This window comes from Hippocampus bargibanti, linkage group LG08 (assembly GCF_051943395.1).
Source record: "Hippocampus bargibanti isolate YZ-2025 linkage group LG08, ASM5194339v1, whole genome shotgun sequence".
Classification (NCBI taxonomy): domain Eukaryota; kingdom Metazoa; phylum Chordata; class Actinopteri; order Syngnathiformes; family Syngnathidae; genus Hippocampus; species Hippocampus bargibanti.
Genome location: NC_142741.1, coordinates 25,270,663 through 25,286,912, shown reverse-complemented (window position 1 = coordinate 25,286,912; position 16,250 = coordinate 25,270,663). Strand labels below are relative to the sequence as shown.

The window sequence follows — 16,250 nt, the reverse complement described above, 5'->3', positions numbered from 1 at the left end:
ACCATAACTGACTGGTCCTTAAATTCCAAGTCGTGTTCCTGGTGAATTGGATGATTAATAATCAGTCATTGGTACAACTTTCAAAACATCTCGGCCCGGGTGGCCGACAACTTCTTCAAGAAAAAAAGAAATTATTTATTTTTCAAATCAAACGTTTGCTTTATTCAATAAAGTAAATGCTACCAGCAAACCGCTACAAGCCACATTGACTTTCAAAACTCTCAAGTACACTTTACAGTCACGGTACAGTCCGAAGCACGAAACAGGCTTTTGATTGGCTGCCGTACCGAGTATGCAAATTTCCAAACAAACGTTCGTTTGGCAATTTGCATAATCGGCACCGGCAGTCAATCAGAAGCCTGTTTCGTGCTTCGGACTACACAGTGACTGAAAAGTGTACTTGAGAGCCGCTTAGAAAGAGGACGTGGCAGTGAGCAGACAACGCAATGCAAATATTGCATTGTGCAAAATGACGACAAACGACAACTGGAGCAAAATCTTCAGCAAGGGAAATTTACCATAAATTAAGCAAGGGAGCATTTGTGCAAGGTACTTCCTTAATTAAAAAAAAAAAAAAAAAAGTTTTTTGTTTTTGCGATTAATCATTTAATTTTTGTGAAAAATGGGGCAGGCAACTTTATGGCCAGGCAGGCAACTTTTCAGAGTTGTCTGCCCGGGTGACCGTTAACTTTTTGTCATGAGTATCAGACACTGCCAATATTGATGTATTGCATTGTATTTTGGACTGCTGTCCTCATTTCAACCTCATATAACTCCAGACCCATATAATTTAGGAATTAACTCTCTTTTTTTTTTTTTTTTTTTTTTCTGATGAAAAAAAGACCGTCTAAAACTCAATATTATGTACGTCCTGCAATTCTAGTGACAATGACAAAAACCCTGGCACTGGAGTGCACACATTTTTGCACATTGTCTGGCAGTGAATGAGTGAACAACACTCACCTGGCCATGATAGGTGCAATAAAGGTAGTTGGTTTTAGCAGGATATTCCGCTGCCAGTGTGTCAATCTGAGATGAAAATATAAACATTCTAAAATAAATACAATCACATTTTATTCGTTTATTCGCACTTAGGCACTCGGAACAAAGCATGAGAAGCATGAAACGAGAAGTATGGAGTCACATTTCAAAATGCTGGTTTCGTCCTTTGGGTTCATGTTCATCGGCAGACTGTATATGATTAAAATGACAAGAAACGAATGTCACCCACCTGTTTGACCCAAGGTTTGACCCCATGCCCGATTCTCATCTGTCTGGCCGCTCCCTCACTGATTCCCAATATGAGTCCAAGCTGACGGTCCGAGAAGCCGTCCTGCTTGGCCCTCAGAAGCAGGCCCTTTGACACTGAGAGACTATTAGAAATGGAATTTAAACAGAAATGTAAATTTCTCCAGTGCAAAACTATAAAGTTTTATCGAATTTTATCTAATCTAATCTAATCAAAATGGTGACCACGCCCTGAACCAGAATGAAGAAGAAACATTTGGTCAACATATTTGAAATCATTTCATCATACCTTTTGTGGTTTGTGAGGTGTTGTTCCAGTTGCGCTATTCTTTGGAGTTTGTGCAGGAACCACGTGTCAATGGCCGTCAACCGGTGGATTTGATCTACACTCATACCGCTATGGAGGGCCTTTTGGGGGATGGACAAACATCAAACAGATGATGCAGAACATCTATAATTCATCATAATCAAGATCATCATTCATTCTTGTAGTTGCAAGACGTGACGTCACGTCAGGAACGCCCCTGACCGAGAAAGCGACACACAATGCATCTTGAGTACTTTGTTTAGTCTGAAAACTTTGTGTCGATCCGTGTTGATGGCGAAATTAGAAGGAAAAACACAAATAATGCGATGGTGAATCGTTGTGTGTTGCACCAAGACTACTATTTGATACTAGCTGACACAAATTCCCTGCAGACAAATCAGCCCATTTCCAACAGAGCTTGGGCGCCATCTTGTGCATTTTCTGGGACGCTACATTGGAGACCTGACGGCTCGAATTGATACGGAAGGACTCCCTTAATCGATGTCAAACATGTATGCTTTCCTCTTCAGAACTATTTGAATCATATTCATAACAGGATGAGTAACAAGAAAGCATCTTCTCCGAATCTGAAGCCATTGTTTTGATTCTGGAGCAAGGCAGTGTGTGACAAATAGTGATGTCACGAACAAGGGGGCGGGACTTTCTGAATCTGCCCAGTTTCGTGGCAGTTTTGGGACACTAAGTCATTTTTTATTGGTGTTTTGCATTTGACTAAAAATATCCGCCTGCGTGTTTTGGGTATTTTAGATGCTATAAAACGTTTTTCTGATGTCAGTTAAGAAACAAAAAATTGGTGTCGGTTGTCCTTTAAGCCTTTAAGCAAAGTCAAATGCGCAAACACGTTTGTGATACTTTGAACAAATCCATCCGGGGGGCTCATTTACTTCATGCCAATCACAACTAGAACTTGATGTGTAAACCGCAACAACGTAGTTCCCGGAAAAATATGAAATATAAGTACACCTTGGCAATGGAGAAAATTCTGGTGCTGGAAGGCACGGCAAGCTCCTGTTGCAAGTCGCGGGTGTTTGTCCAAGCTTTTTTCAGGGGTAGTCGGGGCACAAATCCATCCACTGATGGATGACACATCCTCAAGGCCTTCTGCATGCTCTCCTCGAAAGTCCGCCCAACCGCCATCACCTGAAGCCATCCGATTGATACACAGTATGCGTACGGGGTATTTATAAATCACACTAAAGTTTGCGGCGCGTCATAATCCCCAAAACAGTAACAGTTCTGATAGCCATCACCTCTCCGACACTTTTCATGGCGCTGCCGATTTCACTTGACATTCCCTGAAAGCGGTCCAGGTCCCAGCGGGGGATCTTGGTGACGATGTAATCTAAACTGGGCTCAAAGCAGGCCGTGGTCTTTTCGGAGACAGAATTCTTGATCTCAGGCAAGGGGATCCCGAGAGCTAACTTTGCAGCTACAAATGCCAAGGGGTATCTGAGACACATGGGACGTCATGCCAGGAGATCAAAATAAACCACGAGAGGTAAATCATACAGCTGCTTGAACACCATGCTAGGGGGTTGAATTCGAAAAGCAGAGTGGTTATATTGATCATGTCTATTAAAAAAAGTAGATTTGATGTACACTGATACCTCGGTTTACGAACCCCTCGGTTTACGAATGTTAAATTTATGAACATTTTACCTTGGCATACAAACTATTATTCGAGATACACACAGAGCTGCCACAATGAGTGATGTGTCGTTCGCGAACGAGCCTGTTCTCCTGACAAGAAAATGGCAGCCGGGTTTTTTTTGTCCTCTATTCCCCGCCCACAGTCGTCGGTTAAAGCCACGTGATTGGTCAAGAACGCAGCAGTGAGGGGAGGTGGTTTAAACATTAAAGAGACAGGCAGATGACAGTGAGAGAATTTCAACTTTGATTGAAAGGTTAAAATATCCCATCAATCAAGCTCCACAAACAACCCGCACAAGCCATCTGTACACTTGATGCAAAAAGCTATCAACCCCGCTAAACAGAACATAATTGATGAGGAACTAGGTAAAATTATCGCAGAGAAAGCACCTGCAAGGGATCATTGCTCAAGATAGTGAAAGAAGAAGGCTTCGTTCCTCATCAAGTGTGACATCAAAGTGACTTTATTATACAGTAACATTTATTTCTTTAATTATGATACCATAGCACATTTATTATACATAAAATAAGGTATATTTTGTGTAGTTTTAAGGCTTAGAATTATTAAAAAAAATAGAAAATTATGTTTTATGGGGACCTGGGAACGGATTATTCTCATTTTAATGGTTTCCTATGGGAAATTAATTTTTGGGATACACACTTTTCGCCTTACACACTCTGTCTGGGAACCAATTAACTTCGTAAGCCAAGGTATCACTGCATTTGTATACTTTTGTATTTGATCACACATGAGTGACGTTGCGGCAGGCCAGCGTTGAGCAATCGAAGTAGTCTCTTACCCGGTGGCTTTGGATGCAAGAGCTGAGCTTCTTGAAAGCCGAGCATTCACCTCAATGATGCAATATTCCAGGGATGACGGGTGAAGCGCGTATTGGATGTTACATTCGCCGACAATCCCGAGGTGACGAACTACTTTGATGGCCGTTTCGCGAAGCATGTGGTATTCCTCATTGGATAACGTCTGGCTCGGCGCCACTACGATCGAGTCGCCTGAAGAGGAGGGAAAGAAACACATGGCGTCATCTTTTTTTGGAGGGGATTGAAACCTTTCAAGTACAGCGAATATTATTTTTAGCGCCCCCCCCCCCCCCTACCTACTCTCGAGGACTTGCACACTGCAAGAGTCAAAAAAAGGGTGTGACAGAAAATCCTACTGGACCCTCCGCACCCTGCCCACCACCTTTTCCAGGTACTCCCCTCAGGCAGGCGCTACCGATCCATGCACACCAAATCCAGCAGACATTTAAAGGACAACTGACATCATTTTTTTGTTTCCTAACTGACATCAGAAAAATGTTTTATAGCATCTAAAATACCCAAAACACGCAGGCTGATATTTTTAGTCAAATGCAAAACATCAACAAAAATGACCAAAACTACTTGAAAATGACCCCAGAAATGGCGAGTTTCAGAAGGTCCCGCCCCCTTGTTCGTGACGTTACGCCAAGATGTCTTGCCTAGTTCTAGAATAAAAAAAAATGCTTCAGATTGGAAGACGATGCTTTCTTGTTACTCATCCAGGTTATGAATATGATTCAAATAGTTCTGAAGAGGAAAGCATAAATGTTTGCAATCGATTAAAGAAGTCCTTCCGTCTCATTTTGAGGCGTCTGGACCCCAATGTTGCGCTCAGAAAATGCACAAGATGGCGCCCAAGCTCCGTTGGAAATGGGCTGATTTGTCTGTTGGGAATTTGTGTCAACTAGTATCAAATACAGTAAAGTCTCGTTATATCGATATTCTCGGGAGTCGGAAAAAATATCGATATAAGCGGACTATCGATATAAATCCGATCCTGCGGGCATGTGATTTTCTCCTTGAGTTCATAGAAATAGTATCGTAATAAGCAGTACTATCGATATAACCAATATCGATGTAACGAGACATTACTGTAGTAGTCTTGGTGCAACACACAACGATTCACCATCGCATTATTTATGTGTTTTCCTTGTAATTTCGCCATCAACACGGATCAACATGAAGTTTTCAGACCAAACAAAGTACCCAAAATGCATTCAGGGGCGTTCCTTCCGTGACGTCACGTCTTGCAACTGTGTCGCTTTCATCAGTCTGTTTGATGTGTTGCTTTCTCGGTCAGGGGCGTTCCTTCCGTGAAGTCACGTCAGGAATCGTCACCAACTCGAAAACAAGACTTCCTGAATCTTCAGCGCGAGTCTTAAACGGTAAAATATAGCTATATGCGGTGGAAACTTTGTAAAATACACTCAGTAGAAGTCATTTTATAAATTATGTACACAACTTGTCCAGCAGGCGTCGGTTGTCCTTTAAAGAGCTTCTTCCCCAAGCCATTCACTCTCTAAACAGTAAGCGAACTATAACTGTATAGTGCCTCTTTGCAATTTTCTTATGATAATACTAGTGCAGCGTGTTATACCAGAGACAAATTCCTTGGACCGTTTATCATGTTATCAATCTACAGGGGTCCCGAAAGAGTTCTATTTGTAATGGATTGATTTTTGTTTTGTTTTATTACCTGTGTGAATGCCCAATGGATCAAAGTTTTCCATGTTGCAGACGGTGACACAATTATCTCCCACATCTCTCACCACCTCATATTCCACTTCTTTCCAACCAAGCAACGACTTCTCCACTAGGACTTGACGGCTCATCGCCAAAGCCTAGAAAAAAAAATCCAGAATTAAATTTAACTCATTCACTGCCAGACAATGTGCAAAAATGTGTCCACTCCAGTGCCAGGGTTTTTGTCATTGTCACTCAAATTGCAGGGAATGATGTTCTTTCATCGCAAAAAAATGAGTTAACTAAAAATGATGAAAAGGGCGGGTCCAAATCGTTCTTCAGCCGTCAAGGTGTCGGACGTTTGCTTCGTCAGCAAACCACAGTCTGTACTTGTGGAAAGTAGCGATTTTCGGCACCCAAACAAGAATAAACGCCGAAGAAATTTGGGAATTATGTTTTATATATATATATATATATACAGTAAATATATCGTTATATCGATATCGGATATATCGATAGTCTCCGATATTATATCGATATCGATATAACCGGGACTATTATATGCACCCACGGATGTAATTTTTACATGCAAACAGGGTCGGATATATCGATAGTCCCGGTTATATCGATATTTTTTCGGACTCCCTTGAATATCGATATAACGAGACTTTACTCTATATCGCTACTGTCCAGACGTGGCGGTGCCGGACTCTGCTATGATTGGTCCCTGCTGTCAGGGTGGGGGGGATATATAGGGCCAAAAACTACCAGTAAGACTTAAGTTTGCTGACGAAGATTCTTGGATAAGAAGCAAAATGTCCGACACCTTCAAGAAGTACAGATAACGGCTGAAGAAACCTTTTCATCGATGGACCAATCCTGTACGACTGAGATCTTACACAGACGTTCTACGACATAGTTTCAATTCTCGAATAAATTTGTGAATGGCAGTTAAAAAATGGAACCATGAACATGCAGTACTTCACTCATGTTGCAAAAAAAAAAGCTGTCAAACTAATTCTATTTGGAATGTTTCTCCATCATCATTGCTTGGAAAAATAAGTGCCTAAAAATGTGAGCTATGAATATTCTTACCATGTTGGCAGTTTCCTCCAGTTTTTCCTTGTTGGCACACAGACCTGAGCCCAGACCTCCCAAGGCATACGCCGATCGCAGCATCACCGGGTAGCCGATCCGTTCTGCGGCTTTCAAGGCGTCACACACCTCAACGTAACAAAAGTGCATTTTATTTATTTGGCAACCCAACGCCCTTCCCAATTAACTCGTTCACTGCCAGACGATGTGCAAAAATGTGTCCACTCCAGTGCCAGGGTTTTTGTCATTGTCATTCGAATTCCAGGACGCACAGAATATTGAGTTTTAGGACTATATAAATATTCAATGAACTCTCTTCTTTCATCAGAAAATAAAAGAGCTAAGTCCTAAATCATATGGGTCTGGAGTTATCTGAGCTCGAAATGGGGGCGGCTGTACAAAATACAAATGCTGCCCATCGTGGCAGGGAAAAACATTGCCAGAGGTCTGACTAGCGCATTATCGGCGCACCCTGGGTAAGAAAAACCAAAACCCGAACAAATTCCGGCATGGCGCTACATGTGATAGATATTAAAAAGAATAAGAAGTTATCATATTTAAAAGTTTCATGCTGTTATATGCTTAGTCAACATGTGTGACTCGAAAACACAATTGAAGCACAGACAACCAGGGTCGTCTGTATTCAAATCACAGCAAGTTAAAAGGTCATCTTATCTATGTATCACTGGTAAATTTGCATACTTGGTAAAGTCTCGTTATACAGATAATTTACGACTTGAAAGTCCTTCACAAAAAGAGCTCATTAGCCAGGTTACACATTTATCGATCATATCCGACCCTGTTTTATTGCTTACAGCTGTTTTAGGACGCCCGGGACGTGGTATTCTAATCAAGAAGACTCGATATACTAATATCACTTAAACTTTACTGTACTATCAATAAATAGCTTGGCAGAGGGCTGCAGAATTCAGGCGTCTGTCATGAATGGCTGCGTCTCCTGCCGGCAGTAAAGACAATCTTTCTGGGTTCGAGTCTTTGTCCACAGTGTCCGATGGAACATCTCTGACACCACGCAATGCTTTTCAATTCCCGAATAAATTTGGAAATGGCAGTGAATGAGTTCATATAAAATGACTTTGCCAGAAAGCTACTGCAGAACCTGTTATCACACTCGTATTCTTACAGAATCCACAGCCACACTAGGTGCGATCTTTTCACCGATCTCCTTGAGTTTTTCGGAAAAGATCTGCCTGTCCTCCGTGGCCATGATGGACTCCACCGGTGTCCCCAGGACTTTGACCCCATATTCCTCCAACACCCGTTGCTGAAACAATTCTACTCCTGGAGACGACACAAAACAACATACGTACTAAGAGGAACGTCTGTGTAAGCTCTCAGTCGTACAGGAGCGGTCCATCGATGAAAAGGTTTCTTCAGCCGTCATCTGAACTTCTTTGAAGGTGTCGGACGTTTCGCTTCTTATCCAAGAGGCTTTGTTTGCGAACTAAAATCTTTTGCTGGTAGTTTCGGCCCTATATACACGTATATCCCTACTGTGCAGATGTGGCTGTGCCAGACTATGCTATGATTGGTCCCTGCTCTCAGGTTGGGGGGGAACAGAGGACGACTCCCTGTGGCTACACTGATTACTTCTATTGTTCTGACTGATTACTTCTATTGTCCTGCATGAGTATGGGGTAAAAAATAGATGGTTTGAAAGGGGAGTAAAAGAAGCTATTATCATAAAACAGCAAAATCCTTCACTAAATCGTCATGGTGGGGTAAGGTTCAATTTGGATTGTTTGTACAATAGACTTCTTAGGCAACTTAGTTATGCTGATGAGTTGATACCAGGGCAAATGGGGCCATCAGGCCAGTCGTAGACCCCATACTCAGGCATGACAATAGAAGTAATCAGTGGAGTAGTCCTCTGCTCCCCCCAACATGAGAGCAGGGACCAATCATAGTAGAGTCTGGCACCTCCACGCCTGGACAGTAGGGATATATATATAGGGTCGAAACTACCAGCAAAAGATTTTAGTTCGCTGACGAAGCCTCTTGGATAAGAAGCGAAACGTCCGACACCTTGAAAGAAGTACAGATGACGGCTGAAGAAACCTTTTCATCGATACTAAAAGGAATCTCAAATGAACGTTTATTTCTCTTCTAACTTTGGAATATAAATAGAAATGTATGCACGATGAATACAAGTAAAACTTGTTTTTTTTTTTTTTTCCTCTCACCGCAGTTGAGGGCAGTCTGTCCACCCATGGAGAGCAAAATGCCATCAGGGCGCTCAGCCTTAATCACATCGGTAACGAATTGCGATGTGACGGGTAGAAAGTAGACCGTGTCAGCCTGCTTGCTGCCGACTTCGTTGGTTTGCACTGAGGCAATGTTTGGGTTCATAAGCACCGTCTTCACATTCTCCTCCTAAAACAACATCCCGAATACATTTGGGAATGACAGTGAATGAGTTAAAAATGTTTTGCATTTTGCTGTCACCTTCATGGCCTTGATGGCTTGAGATCCGGAGTAGTCAAACTCTCCAGCCTGACCAATGGACAAACCTCCGGAACCGAGTACCAGCACCTTTGAAACCTTCACGCGTGGAGAAAATAAAGCTTGATGTTGTAATATCAACAGTCACCACTAGATGGCAGGCATAAATTGCATAGCTATACAGTAAAAAAAAATACAGATAAAGATTGACATCACAAACACATTTTTGAGTGAGTGGATTTTTGTGAGGAATAAAAATGCATAAAAATAATTGAGTGAATTTCACTGAAAGGACAACTGACACCATTTTTTTGTTTCCTAACTGAACATTCGAGTTACGAACAATGGTACAGACAAACATTTTTGTAGTAACATATGTAGTATTCTCTCCAGTTGTACACATACATATCTTTGTAGAACATATATGTAATTAAATGTTTATTTTTCCAGTATAGACGAATACAAGTTACTTATACAAGCCTTAAAGGACAACCGACACCATTTTTTTGTTTCCTAACTGACATCAGAAAAACATTTTATAGCATCTAAAATACGCAAAAAATGCAGGCTGAAATTTTTAGTCAAATGCAAAACACCAAAAAATGACTTAAAGTGTCCCAAAACTACTTCAAAATGCCCCCGGAAATTGCGAGTTTCAGAAGGTCCCGCCTCCTTGTTTGTGACGTCACTATTGGTTACACACTGCCTTGCTCCAGAATAAAAACAATGGCTTCAGAGAGTTCAGATTGGGAGAAGATGCTTTCTTGTTACTCATCCAGTTATGAATATGATTCAATAGTTCTGAAGAGGAAAGCATAAATGTTTGCCATCGATTAAAGAAGTCCTTCCGTATCAATTCAAGCTGTCTGGACTCCAATGTAGCGTCCCAGAATATGCACAAGATGGCGCACAAGCTCCGTTGGAAATGGGCTGATTTGTCTGCTGGGAATTTGTGTCAACTAGTATCAAATAGTAGTCTTGGTGTCTGAAGGTGTCGGTTGTTAGCTTTGCATTTTGTCAGGATGTGTGTGATCGCATATGATACACTGAGTACAAAATGGAAGATAGTAGTCCAATGTATCATTTAAATTATCCATCTGATTTATGACACTGATCTTGAAAATCATACTTGCACTCTGGGAGGGACGCAGCGTTTTTTCGGCATGACTGACACGATGTTGGCATCTTTTCCTTTTCGGATGAGGGCCATGAATGTGTCAAAAAGGAACTGTGAGAATAAAATCATGACAATATCAAAAATGCATTATAATGCGGATTGAAATCAATGTTTTAATACCTCTGTGTCAGTGGGGCCGCCTTTAGCCTCTGGGTGGAACTGAGCTGTGAAAACAGGTTTAGTGTTGTGCATGATGCCCTGCGAAACATCCAAATTTGATGTGAGTGCACAAAATCAAGTCAACAATTGTATAACACTCTTCATCCTCCCCTCCAAACCCGACGGAGGATTCTCCACTTTCACTCCATATTTCATAAGCCGAGACGAAAGCAATGTTTATTCGCGAAATAGAAAAATTCCGACAGTATGTTCTCCTCAAGTCATTTGCAAATACAGTGATACCTTGGCTTATGAACTTAATTGGTTCCCAGACAGAGTGTGTAAGGTGAAAAGTGTGTATCCCAAAAATTAATTTCGCATAGGAAACCATAAAAATGAGACTAATACGTTCCCAGGTCCCCATAAAACTTAATTTTCTACTTTCTGAGCTGTAAAACTACACAAAATATACCTTATTTTACGTATAATAAATGTGCTACTGTATTACAATTAAAGAAATAAACTGTACTGTATAATAAGCTCCGTGTGTATCCCGAAAAATAGTTCATATGCCAAGGTAAAATTGTCATAAATGTAACGTTCGTAAACCAAAGGTTCGTAAACCCAGGTATCACTGTAGTAAAACTAACCTCGTTTGTACCGTCATTGGCATTGATGAAAAGCGGACTCCACCCCGGGGGTAGGGATTCGCTATCTATGCCATAGCCGTGATTCTGTGCAGTAATGAATGCCTGGCCTGTCATTACATTCACAACCGGCTGGTTCTGACCTCTGGGGGGGAAAAACACACAAATGAGACAAGTTGCATCTATATTTTATTTGTAGTTGATTGAATTTCAAGATGAGTGAGGTAGGGCCGTCACTGTACGGCAAGTACTACACAAATCACAGCCCGAATGTCATGCTACAACAACAACAAAAAAACACAAAAACATTGTGATGATGCTCACCTGTTGCCCATTGGTAGTTTATAGGACTTAGCTCCAGCAGCTAGCGCCGTGATCTGATTGCCCATACAGATACCAAACACAGGCTGGGGACGATCACTCTCCAGCACCTCCAGAGGAAAAATATACATATATTTCATAGAAACATATTTTTTTCCTCTTGGGGGACACCCTGAACTGGTTGCAAGCCAATCACATGGCACACAAAGATAAGCAACCATCAGTGCATCACACCTAAGTACAATTTGGAGTGTTCCATCAGCCTGCCGTGCATCTTTTTTTTGGAACGTGGGAGGAAACCGGAGTACCCGGAGAAAACCCACGCAGGTATAGGAAAAACATGCAAACTCCACACAGAGCTGGAATCGAACCCGATACCTCTGCACTGTGTAATCGATGCGCTTACCATTGAAACATTGGGATGCTAGTTTGTAATTTATTCATCAATCAAAAGAAGTCCAAGATGGCGGCTGTCGGCAAGTGCTCTCACGACTGTCGCGGCTTGGAATTGAAGCGGATTCACGTGGGACAGGAGATGTCAGACAATCTCTTTACGTCAATGGATGCTACAGCTTCGTATTTGCTTTCAACATTTAGCTTGTAGCAGACGTGCACATTTCACCATGACGTTCCTGATCCACTGGTGAAAAGAATGTTTTGATTGTCTGCTCATTCATTTTGTTTTTTTGTTTGTTTTTACTTCAAGATGGCGCCGCGAGCCTTTACAGCAGCTCCTGTATTTTGTTTTTGCTGCTGTGAAATGTACATTTCTAGACTTTGAGACAAATAAAGGTTGCTCTAATCTAATCAATATATAGTAAATTGATGCCTGATGTAAAATCTAAAAAACAAAATCAATGACGACTACCATACATTGTAACAAAACAAAAGCCAGTTCCCGTCATCCTTACCTTGCGGACATTGTGGATGAGTGTTTGAGCGAGCGACGGATCTCCTGGTCCATTGGAGATGAACAAGCCGTCATATCTGAGACTCAGCAAGTCCTGGTTCCATGGCACCAAATGAACTTCTGCACCCCGCTGGCACATCGACACATTTAGTTAGTGGCAATAGATAAAGCAACTGTACTTTTTTACGGTTAATATCATGTAGAAAAGATTAAAAATGTTAAGTTGTGGTATTCCAAATGCTTTGCAGTACTTTATAGAACATCAAAAATAAATACAGTGATACCTTGGTTTAGGAACTAAATTGGTTCACAGACAGAGTGAGGAAGGCGAAAAGTGTGTATCCCAAAATTAATTTCCCATAAGAAACCATTAAAATGAGAATATTCCGTTCCCAGATCCCCATAAAACATAATTTTCTACTTTCTAATTTTCTAAGTCTTAAAACTGTATAAAACACTGTATAATATTGTATAATAAAGTTGTTTTATTTACCTTTGTGATTATCGTTAATGGCTTGATAGAATGGAACACTTGATGAGAAACGTAGCCTTCTTTCACCATCTTGAGGAATAATCCCTTGTAAGTGCTTTCACTGCGATAATTTTACCTAGTTACTCATCAATTGTGTTCTGTTTAGCTGGGTTGGTAGCTTTTTGCATCAAGATGGCTTGTGCGGGTTATTTGTGGAGCCTGATTGATGGGATTTTTAACCTTGCAGTCTACACTCAGCCTTTGAACTATCAAAGTTAATTTAGGAATTAACTCTTTTTTTCTGATGAAACAAGATAGTTTAAGGTTTCTTACCCTGCATTGAATGTTTATGTAGTCCTGAAACTCAATATTCTGTTTTGAGTGACAATGACAAAAACCCTGGCACTGGAGTGGACATATTTTTGCACATGTCTGGCAGTGAATGAGTTCAATATTCTATGAACAGATGTACAAGAGCAATAAACCATTTCTGAAGCACCCCAAGCTAAAGTCTCTGTGATGATTAGCAGTGAATTCAGGGAGCGAAACCAACGAGAAGCTCATTTTCACCCCAGCTGGAAGACTAGGAAGTGACTTTTAAAAGAATGGATATAATCATTTGAAATTTCCAGATTCATGCAGCGAGATATTTTTCGATTACTCCAAGGAAATGGAGATTCAGGGTTAGCCGTGCTTTTGCTCACCTTAACCATCAGGCGGATGATGTTATGTTTAATACCACAATCAACTGCTACGACTTTGACAGGGTTTCCTTTTCCAAAAACTTTGGGTTCCTGGGGAGTTAGAGGAGATATAAGAAAGAAATCAGCAGTGAGCACAAACAAAACATTAATATTTTTTTTTGAGCAATCAGTCAAAGCTGACATTACTTTTGTTGAAACCTCTGCAATCAGATTTTTGTGGTTAGGGTCTGATATCTCAACAGGATGACCATCAATTTCAATTTTTCCAAGAACGGTGCCCTGAGGACAATAACACAATCAGGAAATGGACTCAAAAGACGACATATTATGATAAAAAATATATATATATATATTTATTGCCTTGCTTGAATAAAAGGTTAGGTATCTGAACTGTTTATCAGAATCAGAAAACCTTTATTCGTCCCACAATGGGGAAATTTGCAGTCCACAGCAGCAATTTGAAAGGGAGATGGGGTGGGGGGCGGCGAAAGGATAGAAAAACAAGATATTCTATAATTTTACCTAGTTCCTCATCAATTGTGTTCTGTTTAGCTGGGTTGATAGCTTTTTGCATAAAGTGTACAGATGGCTTGTGCGGGTTATTTGTGGAGCCTGATTGACTTAATTTTAACCTTGCAGTCTACATTCTGCCTTTGAACTATCAAAGTTGAAACAAGTCCAAATATCACCGTTTTCTATCCATTTTGTCACTCTCTGTCGTCTGCCTGTCTCTTTAATGTTTAAACCACCTCCCCTCACTGCTGCGTTCTTGACCAATCACGTGGCTTTAACCGAAGACTGGGGGCGGGGAATAGAGGACCAAAAAAAATGTCGGCAGCCATTTTCTTTTTTGGTAGAATGGCTTCACTCTCTCTCTGTCTGTAACCCCCACCCCTCACTTCGGCGTTCTTGACCAATCACGTGGCTTTAACCGACCAGTGGGGGCGGAGAATAGAGGACCAAAACACGCCGGCGGCCATTTTCTTGTTAGAAGAACAGGCTCATTCGTGAACAACACATCACTCAGTGTGGCAGCTCAGTGTGTAACCCGAAAAATAATCCGTATGCCAAGGTAAAATTTTCATAAATTTAATGTTCGTAAACCGAAAAGTTCGTAAACCAAGGGGTTCGTAAACCGAGTTATAACAAAACTGATGAACAAATATGATCACATTTACAGCACCTTGTCTCTGATGATCTTAGTCAACATTCTGGTGTCTATCCCAAAGAGTGCAGGAACCTTTGAACAAGTGAAAAAAAGAAAGAACAAATAAGAAATTAGAAAATATGGAGCGCTAATCCCAAAATTCCAAGAGTGATGATATAAGAGCACCTACTTTCTCTTCTTGTAGCCACTGACTCAAAGATTTCACAGAGTTCCAGTGGCTGTACTCATGACTGTAGTTTTGAACCAGAAGGCCAGACACCTTAAGACAAAAAAGTACAATTTATTGATTGATAGTACTTTATTGATTGATAGTACTTTTATTTGACAGGAACATTTAGTCCAATGTACGAGTAAGCAGCTAACTTTAGTGGATTCGGACTATCTGGTTTTTCCTCCTCCTCGTGAGCAGTTTTTAAAAAAATTGTTAGATAGCCAGCTAGGTAGCTGGCTAACTATTTAGCTATCTGGCTGGCTAGCTAGCTATCTATTAGCTATCTAGCTAGCTATCTATTTGTTATTTATTAACTCTATATTAACTAGCCAGCTAGCTTTGTATATATTAGAGTTACTTCCGGGTTGAGTGAACGCTTGCGCGTGTAGCTACCGCTGCTCACCCACAGAAAAACTTATCATGTGACTGAAAAGTAGCTATGTATTAGCTAGCTATCTTGCTTTGTATCTATTTGAGTTACATCTGGGTTGAGTGAGCGCCTCCACGTGTGGCTGCCGCCGCTGCTAACCCACAAAAAACTTCTTTCTATTCTGTGACTATAAAGTAGTTATTTATTAGCTAGCTAGCTAGCTAGCTTTCTATTTGGTTGAATTACTTCCGGGTTGAGTGAAAATTCACTGGCGCGTGTGGCTGCCGCTGCTAACCCACAAAAAAAAAACTTAACATGTGACTATAACGTAGCTATCTATTGAACTGTATTATTATTATTATTATTATTATTATTATTATTATTATTATTATGATTATTATTGTTATTATTACAATGTAGAAAATAGACGGCCAGATGAATGTTCATCAGAAAATGATGTGAGCTACGTTCTGTCGTTGCGCTTCAACCTACCCAAGAACGTATACAACTTGAACACATGAAACATCATCACGCTTCATACCTGGATGCGCTCAGACTCCACATGCTTTCTCAAGCCAATGTTATCCAGTTCTTCGGTATTCGGTACACCATAGTTCCCCACTATTGGGTACGTCAAAGTCAAGATCTGACCTCTGTAACTGGGGTCTGTCAAGGCCTCGGGATATCTAAAAGACAGCGGAGTGGTTATCGAGGAATAAGTTTGTTGCGATGCTTTCACCTACCCGACAAGGCATGTATTAAAGACTAGTTCTCCAGCTACTGAGGCATCATAACCAAAGGAAAAGCCTTTCATTCGCGTGCCATCATCCAAGACGAGATGTGCTGTTTGGGCCTGTCGAGTAGAAAAGATCAACTTTATATGTT

The 16,250-nt window shown here is 40.9% G+C and overlaps 1 protein-coding gene across 1 annotated transcript in view; it reads right to left on the bottom strand.

Moving 5' to 3' along the window:
* Window positions 1-16,250, bottom strand: part of cps1 (carbamoyl-phosphate synthase 1, mitochondrial) — a 36,188-nt gene that overhangs the window by 18,477 nt on the left and 1,461 nt on the right. Inside the window, exons 2-24 of the mRNA XM_089003428.1 lie at window positions 16,109-16,218; window positions 15,907-16,051; window positions 14,954-15,043; window positions 14,800-14,856; window positions 13,803-13,895; window positions 13,617-13,706; window positions 12,442-12,570; window positions 11,534-11,640; window positions 11,213-11,354; window positions 10,584-10,661; window positions 10,416-10,514; window positions 9,290-9,385; window positions 9,028-9,217; window positions 7,968-8,125; window positions 6,824-6,952; window positions 5,742-5,886; window positions 4,027-4,237; window positions 2,827-3,025; window positions 2,540-2,716; window positions 1,538-1,656; window positions 1,232-1,373; window positions 964-1,029; window positions 1-38 (exon numbers count right to left, since the gene is read on the bottom strand). The exon at window positions 1-38 is cut by the window's left edge and continues 26 nt beyond it. Of these exons, the coding sequence (XP_088859554.1) occupies window positions 1-38; window positions 964-1,029; window positions 1,232-1,373; window positions 1,538-1,656; window positions 2,540-2,716; window positions 2,827-3,025; window positions 4,027-4,237; window positions 5,742-5,886; window positions 6,824-6,952; window positions 7,968-8,125; window positions 9,028-9,217; window positions 9,290-9,385; window positions 10,416-10,514; window positions 10,584-10,661; window positions 11,213-11,354; window positions 11,534-11,640; window positions 12,442-12,570; window positions 13,617-13,706; window positions 13,803-13,895; window positions 14,800-14,856; window positions 14,954-15,043; window positions 15,907-16,051; window positions 16,109-16,218 (2,810 nt within the window). The remainder of the gene's footprint in view (window positions 39-963; window positions 1,030-1,231; window positions 1,374-1,537; window positions 1,657-2,539; window positions 2,717-2,826; window positions 3,026-4,026; window positions 4,238-5,741; window positions 5,887-6,823; window positions 6,953-7,967; window positions 8,126-9,027; window positions 9,218-9,289; window positions 9,386-10,415; window positions 10,515-10,583; window positions 10,662-11,212; window positions 11,355-11,533; window positions 11,641-12,441; window positions 12,571-13,616; window positions 13,707-13,802; window positions 13,896-14,799; window positions 14,857-14,953; window positions 15,044-15,906; window positions 16,052-16,108; window positions 16,219-16,250) is intronic.